The sequence below is a fragment of the Bos grunniens genome, chromosome 1 (genome assembly GCF_055505025.1).
Source record: "Bos grunniens cultivar Pamir isolate PY7600 chromosome 1, Bosgru_T2T1.0, whole genome shotgun sequence".
Taxonomy (NCBI): Eukaryota; Metazoa; Chordata; class Mammalia; order Artiodactyla; family Bovidae; genus Bos; species Bos grunniens.
The window spans coordinates 11,258,451-11,267,190 of record NC_141165.1 but is presented as its reverse complement, the minus strand read 5'-3'; the positions used below and the strand labels follow the sequence as shown (position 1 = coordinate 11,267,190).

General features: G+C 46.6%; 1 protein-coding gene across 1 annotated transcript; it reads right to left on the bottom strand.

The window, feature by feature from the left end:
- Positions 1-1,007: 1,007 nt before the first annotated feature.
- Positions 1,008-8,414, bottom strand: S100B (S100 calcium binding protein B). The gene is made up of 3 exons (XM_086318330.1): positions 8,362-8,414; positions 5,115-5,252; positions 1,008-2,301 (listed from the first exon to the last, which is right to left on the bottom strand). Exons 2-3 carry the CDS (start codon positions 5,250-5,252, stop codon positions 2,161-2,163), a joined length of 279 nt encoding a protein of 92 aa, XP_086174456.1. The 5' UTR covers positions 8,362-8,414; the 3' UTR covers positions 1,008-2,160.
- Between the last annotated feature and the right edge of the window lie 326 nt (positions 8,415-8,740).

Genomic DNA, 8,740 nt, shown 5'->3' with positions numbered 1-8,740 from the left:
ATGTGAAATGACAGGCTGGTTTGAAGCACAAGCTGGAATCAAGATTGCTGGGAGAAATATCAGTAAACTCAGATATGTTTATGATACCACCCTTATGTCAGAAAGCAAATAGGAACTAAAGAACCTCTTGATGAAAGTGAAAGAGGAGAGTGAAAAAGCTGGCTTAAAGCTCAACATTCAGAACTAAGGTCATGGCATCCAGTCGCATCGCTCCCTGGCAAATAGATGGGGAAACAATCGAAACAGTGAGAGTCTTTATTTTCTTCGGCTCCAAAATCACTACAGATGGTGACTACAGCCATGAAATTAAAAGACACTTGTTCCTTGGAAGAAAGGTTATGACCAACCTAGACAGCATATTAAAAAGCAGAGACATTACTTTGCCAACAAAGGTCTGTGTAGTTAAAGCTATGGTTTTTCCAGTAGTCGTGTATGGATGTGAGAGTTGTACCATAAAGAAATCTGAGAGCCAAAGAATTGATGCTTTTGAACTGTGGTGTTGGAGAAGACTTTTGAGAGTCCCTTGCACTGAAAGAAGATCAAACCAGTCAAATCTAAAGGAAATCAGTCCTGAATATCCATTGGAAGGATTAATGCTGAAACTCCAATACTGATGTGAAGAACTGACCCATTAGGAAAGTTCCTATGCTGGGAAAGATAGAAATCAGGAGGAGTAGAAGATGACAGAGGATGAGATGGTTGGATGGCATCACCGACTCGGTGGACATGAGCTTCAGTAAGCTCCAGGAGTTTGGTGATGGACGGGAAGCCTGGTGTGCTGCAGTCCATGGGATCGTGAAGAGTCAGACATGACTGAGCAACTGAACTGAACTGACAGCCTTCCCCTTTATGTCTCTCCAATGGACCCACCCCTCCAACCCCTCCCTTTCTGTCACTCCTCATGTCCCTGCCCTGTCACACCCTCTCTTCCCCACCTAAGCTTTAACCCTGGCTTGGGGGGTGCTGTATCTGCAGCCCTGATGAAGACAGGCTGTGTGGACTACTCCTTTTTCCAGTTTTGCAAGAATACAGCTTTTATTTCATGCTTAACCACCAAGTAGGTTTGTTACAGTGCTTTTTATTTAATGCAGTTACAAGCGACCAATTAGTTTATGATTTCCAAGTTTGTGTCCTTAAAGCATAAGAGAAAAAGGATAGATAAGCTTAATGCTTAATTTGAATTTTCCTGGGAGTGATTCTTAATATTTGTAACTTGATTTTTTTCGAATTGGTGGCTACAAAAGCATAAAGGTCATAAAATTCCCTGGCTTCACCGACAGCTGGAAGCAGACCCTGTCTGCACAGACAGATCAAGAATGACCTTCACCGCACATCAGACACATCCATCATAACCTTCATTCTACAGACAGAACAGGAGGTGCAGGTGCTTGGGTACGGCCATCTCCAGGGCAGAGCTGTGACCTGCCCTGAGCCCCCTGCTCCCCTGCCCCAAATCCCAGAGACCCAGCAAAGTGTGGTTCTGTCGGGAGAATCCCACTGAATGCAGAAGTCTGATTCTCAGTTCTTTTTACAGTTATAATGTCAGCATTTATCAGCTTATGAGACAGATTTTCCATTTAGAACTATTAGCTTAACTGCATAGGCAAACATCACAGCTCACCTGTTGGAAAGGGCTCTAAATGTGACCATGCTCTTTGGCAGGTGGGACAGACTGTCAGGCCACCCAACCACACCAGGTTTCATTTGCTCCGGTGATGAGAAGATTTAATGATGGGCAACGTTTTCAAAGGATGGTGGACAAAGCTTTGTGTTTTTAAATGTAGTGGCAGCATGTGGAACCCACAGTGCTCCAGTCCTTTTTGGTAGTCAATTTTTTTTTCTAGGTGAGGGGTCTCCACAGCTTGGACAGCTAGCACAGCACATGCTTTGTGACTGAGAAATGACTTTCCTAAGTTATAGTTACCAAGAGTCCCTGGGTCCAGAAAGCTAACACTATGCCCAGTAATGCAGAAATAAAGCTGGGGGCACTAAAAATGGTCCTTGGAAAGAGGTTTCAATTGTTCCCTCACAAAGCAAATCAAGCTTCCTAATTAGCTACAACACGGAAAGCTCAGCTCCTACAGCCCTGCAAGCCCTGCCTCTGTTCCCCTGGTCAAACTCCGTCTCTGCTGCAGAAACAGCTCCGCTGCTTTCTTTTCCTTATTCGTGTTCGAAGAACTCGTGGCAGGCAGTGGTAATCATGGCAACGAAAGCCATAAATTCCTGGAAGTCACATTCGCCGTCCCCATCACTGTCCAGTGTCTCCATGACTTTGTCCACAACCTCCTGCTCTTTGATTTCCTGAGAGAGATAAGACAGGTTGTCCAGCTTGCTTCTAAATGAACGTTAGGGCCACAAAGACATGATCAGAAGTTGGTTGGCTTTAATAATTTTGTATTAGAAGCAACCTAATGGCTTCCCTGGTGGCTCAGTGGTAAAGAATCTACCTGCAAATGCAGGAGACATGGCTTCGATCCCTGATCTAGGAGGATCCCACATGCCTCAGAGCAACTAAGCCCCTGCACCACAACTACCGAGCCTGTGCTCTAGAGCCCCGGAACCACAGTGCCCACGTGCTGAGCCCACGTGCCCCACAGCTTGTGCTCCACAACGGGAGAAGCCACGGCAATGAGAAGCCCCTGCTTGCGGCAACTAGAGAGTAGCCCTGTGAAGCAAAGAAGACACAGCACAGCCAAAAAAAAAAAATCCCAGGGCAAAAAGAAAAATAATAATAATAACTAATTTAGAAACAACCTAAGACATGAGATGCAAAATTCCAGAAAGGTTTTCTCCAGTGACCAGGAGGCTGTTGGTTGGCAGAGGTCTCTACGGGTCTGAGCCTTCTCTTCCACTTTCCTTTAGGTGCAGTGGGATCTTGCTACTAAAAGACTGACTGGAACAGCCAGGATCTGAAAAACTGCAGGCTGCTTGTGTTAAAAAAAAAAAAACAAAACAAAAAAACAGAAAGGGAGAGTACAGTCTAGATTAGCCTGAGCACATTATATGCAAATGCCTTGAAAGCAAAAATGAACTTTTGGCTCCTATAAGTTTTTCATTGTTTCTGCATGTGGAAGACCCTATAGTGAAGGCTTCCAGTGGATTTTCACGTTTTGAAAGTAGTTTCTGGCTGAAATAACTCTCGGGAACATGCCCTAAATTTATTAACTTCGTGTGTCTTTTGGCACTTGAGTTGCCTTCGCGGTGTCTGGGACTCTTCTTGACATTATGCCCAACATGGAGTCAAGTGAGTGGTGAGACAGAGGGACAGAGACAGTGCAGGAAAGATGCACACACGAGCTGAAGAGGAGCATAACACCGCCGACTCTTCCGAACACCCAGTCCTCAGGGCAGGAGCACTTGGCCTGAAGAAGTCGAGTATAACACACAATGGCTGCCTTAGACATAAAACATGTAAAAGACTGAGGTTCCCATGAGGGGTTGGGTGGTACCTATAAACATCCGCTAAAAGATTAATTTCAATTACAGGAAAGATTTGCCTCCAAACAGCAACTACTTCCTAAAAACCAGGCCAACGATGTTCATGATACCTTGATATACTTACCATGATTTACTTTTGTTTTATAAACTGTGTTTCCCACATGCTAAGCTTTTTCTATGTTTTAAATCAATAATTAATGACAGTAGCTACATTTGTTGAGCTGCACTTGGTAAGCACTGTCTCATTGCAACAATTCTTTTCACAGAAGAATCCAGGACCTTCTGATTCTTAGGTGAGGTGGTGGGAAACAAGGTAAGTAAAAGTGTGAGCAGGCAGTTACCATGCTGAGAACTTGGGTGCCTGAGAAAACCAGCTTCAAAATCAGAGTAGGGGATCCCCCCTGAAGTCTGCAGGCCGCTTCCTATGATGGTGGCGCCATTTGCAGCCAAGGAGTGTTTGGGTGGGGAGAGCCCTGCAGACTCGGGGCACGGAGGCTGGGGCTCGTCCTGCACCAAGCCTGCGCAGGAGGACAGCTCCCACCACCATGTGGGCTGGGCTCTCATGTCTTCCTGGGAATTAGCTCCTGGTCAGACATGAGTGCACTGGTGCACTGTATGGCCATTTCCTCTGGGTGCAAGATCACTTCAGTAACCTTGGTTCTGGGCACCAAGGGAATATTAGGTACCAGGTGGACTGCAGTTCGTTGCCTTGAATACACAATATGGATACAGCAGAGATGACCTTCGGGCCATCTGAGCCAAGGGCAGTGAAGGTTGTGAGTGGGGAAGTGAGTCCTCAGTGGAGCATCTGGACACAGATCCACCAGAAGGGGAGCTGCCAGGGCAGTGGGCCTCATCAGATGTCCTCATGTAGCTTCAAAAGCTCCTGCCAGGGCACCTCACCCCACAGGGTCCCCCTGCAAGGCCCCAGGGCCTCTCTTGTGACCATTTTGTGGCCTCTTTGTGATGAGCCAGGTCCTGGGGCCTGCATCTCTCCCAGCATCGACTATGCTGAGAGCTCAGTAATACCTGGCATCTTCTCACTGTGGTGGATCTAACGATGTAGAGAAAGCAGAAACAGTCCTCTTCCCAAGAACAAAAGCTTATTTTTAACAGTCTTCTTGTGTGTTCAGTGTGTGATAAGTCATGGTGTAGTTTCCATCCACTTTGTCATTGTTATCGTTGTACGTGCTCACTCGCTACAGTGTCTGACTCTTTGCGACCCATGGACTACAGCCCACCAGGGTCCTCTGTCCATGGGATTCTCCAGGCAAGAATCCTGGAGTGGGTTGCCACGCCCTCCTCCAGGGATCTTCCTGACCCTGGGACAGAACCTGCATCTACTCATTGCAGGCAGATTCTTTACCACTAAGCCAATGGGGAAGCCACCCTACTGCTGTATGTCCTTAGGTTTTCCCAAGAACCTGTACTCTTGCGTTGGAGACAGCAGTTTTTCCTTGATGCTCATACTGTACACAAAATGAAAATTGTGGGGCCTACCTAAGCCAGCCTCTGTACTGAGGGCTCACTTGTGCAAACACATTTTCAGAAACAACAGAGGAGTCCTGATACCAACCTGGAGCCATGTTCAGGGCAGCTCAGAAGAGAAAATGGACAGATGGTCTTACAATTGGACAGGAGAGCAGGTTAATGTAGTTTTAAAAAGCAAGACTCACCTCTAAAAAATGAGAAAGTTCATTGTTGATGAGCTCCTTGAGTTCTGACTTCTTCAGCTTGTGCTTGTCACCTTCCCTCCCGGAATATTGATGGAAGACGTCAATGAGGGCCACCACGGCCTTCTCTAACTCAGACATCTGGGGCCCACAAAAAAAGACGCTTTGTAGAACAGAGCAGTTGTTACCTACACCGACCTTACCATCGGGGGCAACTGGCTTTGGCTCACCTCCCCTTTTGAGCTTAGAGGGTGTGGCTTTTCATCACCCCTTGAACCCACTCCCCGCCAACCCTCCCTTCTCTGTCTTCCATTCCCAAGCCCTCTGGCTTCTGATTGCATTTGGGGAAAACTTCAACCAAAATACAGAGGAAGAGCAGTGAGGGGGATTGAGTCCTCCCCCATCCCTAGGAGACTCCCCACCCTGTCCTGGCAGGACTGCAAGATGAGGTGATGGTACAGGGGAGCAAGGTTTTGAATTAATTACGGTGAACAGGAGCCAAATAAGGATACAGAAGTCAATAATATTCCTATGTTTTGTCAATAAGCAGTTAGAAAATGTAGCAGAAAAGTCCTGTTTTACAGCAGCACACACATATTTCTAAGCATAAGTTTAGTAAAAAAAGTGTAGGTCCTTCCAAAAGCTACTGAGGTCATAAAATGTAGGAAATTTCTTTCAAATGGATATATAAATTTAACTCATTTTTAACAAAAATGTTTCTGACTTTTGGTGGGGGGCGGTGAAGAACATGACCAAATAATGGCTAGAAAATTCAACTGAAAAAATAAATATGGTAGAATTGCCACAATTTTTTTGAAAAAGAAGACCAAGGAAAGGGACCTTGAATTTGAAGGTATTATACAATCATCTGATGAAGTTACTGTCGGGGAGCAAGACTTGCCACCCCAAAATCTCTCTCTGGGATGCAGATTATTTTCATCTGAAAACAATCAAGGCCCCCAGGACTCAGGAAGAAATTCCCCGTAGCTGCCTGAATTAGAATTTAGATGGAGGGCCTATTACAGGAAAGGAGCAACCACCAGAGAGAGAGGTCAGCAAGGAATGTGGGCCAGGGGCAAGGGAGGGCGGGGGGAACGCTAGGAGACCTGAGTCCACTCCGTGTCCCATCACCTCTGCTGGCACAGCAAACGCTGGTTCACCATCTCTGTGTGAACTGCTTCCTCCCCTCTGAAGCCCCAAACCACTGCTCTCAACATCTTCCACATTTTGGTGAGTGACAGTTTTCCTGGGTCTCTCCCATGTATATATGTTTTCAAACTTCGACTTAAATTTCTCCTGTTTACCTGTCTCATGTTTCTTTAATTCTCAGACCAGCAAGAAGAATTTAGAAGGGTAGAGGAAAATGTCTTCCTTCCCAATACCAGCTCTGATGCCAGAACAAATGCGGGCAGAGGCTGGACCACCTCCAGGCACTTTGTATTCTTGGCGGCGCTGCCTCCAATGACAGAATGGCGCCTTTGCTCTGCATTTATCAAGGTAGGAAGCTTTTGTCTCCCCCACAACATGTACCTTATACCACACAGTCTGCAAGCCAAGGAAACAGCTGTTCAACCCTGGGAAACAGCAGTATACAAAGGACTGCTTGTCAACTGTTTCACAAAACGGCCGGACGCTCAGCCAGAGAAATTTGCCAGCTTTTGGCCTTGAGTTCTAATCATTAAAGAATCTTTGCAGTGTCATAGTTAAAAATAAAGAATTATGTCTCATTTTTGAAAAACCATTGCTGTATTGAATATCATTTATATTTTTAAAAATACACTGGAATATAAGATTTAAATTCTTATTTATTTCTGACTTCCAAAGGAAAAGGATTGAAGATTTTTGCCTTGGCCTGATCTTTGCTGCTGCTGCTAAGTCGCTTCAGTCGTGTCTGACTCTGTGCGACCCCACAGATGGCAGCCCACCAGGCTCCCCCGTCCCTGGGATTCTCCAGGCAAGAACACTGGAATGGGTTGCCATTTCCTTCTCCAATGCAGGAAAGTGAAAAGTGAAAATGAAGTCGTTCAGTCGTGTCTGACTTTCCAGACCCCCATGGACTGCAGTCTACCAGGCTCCTCCATCCATGGGAGTTTCCAGGCAAGAGTACTGGAGTGGGGATGCCATTGCCTTCTCTGATCTTTGTTAAACTTACCTATTAATAATCAGTACACTTTGTTTTGCTCTAAAGTCCCTAAAAATACCACATGTAGACAGAACAATTCAGGTGTATTAAATCTTTAACATTTCATACTTTCTTATCCTTGGAACTCGAGTTCTCAATTATTAATTTTTTAAAAAAGAAAACAAAAAACTTAAGAAACTTTTGCATAGTCCTTATGTTTCTCAAGCTTCATGATGACTGGGAAAGATGAGGCTAAAATATTTGTTGTGTGAAGTATGACTAGTGGGATTTTTTTAAAGGAAAGGCATAAAATATATATCCCATATGTGAAAACGCCATAAAACGCGATTTTCTTCATTAAAAACACTACAAATTAATTTTTACAAGTTTTTCCTGTTAAAGTCTTCCCAATTGATGGTTAAAATTGTTGTTTAAGAGAACTGGAAGTCAAATATCCAGTTCTCCTTTCGCTGCATTCCGTGAATATTCTACATTAATCTTTTATTTCGAAAACAGGAGAACTGCTGGGCGTTAGCTCCTCAGAAGGTCACATCACAGGAGATGTGGGAATCCCTCTAGGCAAGAGCCCTACCTCCCCAAGAAACCTGAGGATGGTTAAACCTACCACAGACTTCAATTTCTTTGGCTTGGTTGTAATTTAATTGCAAAGACTTCCTCACTCGCCCTGACCTGGGGGAGGGCGTCCGAAGACGCCGGCTCCGAGCTCAGGGCGTCGTCCCCTCTCCGCGGAGGATGCAAACCCTCTCTTCAAAGAATTAAGCAAGAGGCCGACTTGCAGCAACAGCCGAGCCGAAGACCCGACGTTTCCCCGACTGTAGTGATGAATCACCGGGAGAACGTGATTCATCTGTAGGATGAATCTCGCTGCCTGGAGTTGAGGTAGCCGTGTCCGCTAGGCAGGAGAGTCGTACTTTTGAAATGCTGCCAGAATCCTAGGGACAGAGGAGCCTGGCAGGCTATACGGTTCATGGGGTTGCAACAGTCGGACACGGCTTAGCGACTAAACCACCACCCTAAAGGGGTTTTTAAAGTACCGCCCAGTTCCCAAGCCCACCCTCCGGGTCCTGCCCCCCAAACACCAGAGCAGGTTCCCCTGAGTGTCCTCACGTCAGTGGTCCTTGGCTGTAGCTCCGGTCACCTCTGGTTTCGGCGTCCTGAATGCCGGGACTAGGGCAGAAACAGCCTATTATCCTTTCGCGGGGGCCGTGACCGGCACCCCGAGAGCCCGGCAGCCAATGGGAGCCGTGGGCGGGGCGCTGGCGGGCCGGGGGCGGGGCCTGCGTCTCCCTCTCCTGGTTCTGCGGCCCGCGGGGGCTGGACACACAGGGCCGCATTGACGGCGCCACCCGGGACTCGCTCGGGAGCCAGGCCTGCACTCGGGCCAAGGAAGAAAAAGGCCTGTAGGGCAGAAAGTGGGGAGTCAGCTCTTTGTACTGGTTTTAAATTTATACGTGAATATTGATGTTCCTCTAAAGGCAAGGATGGT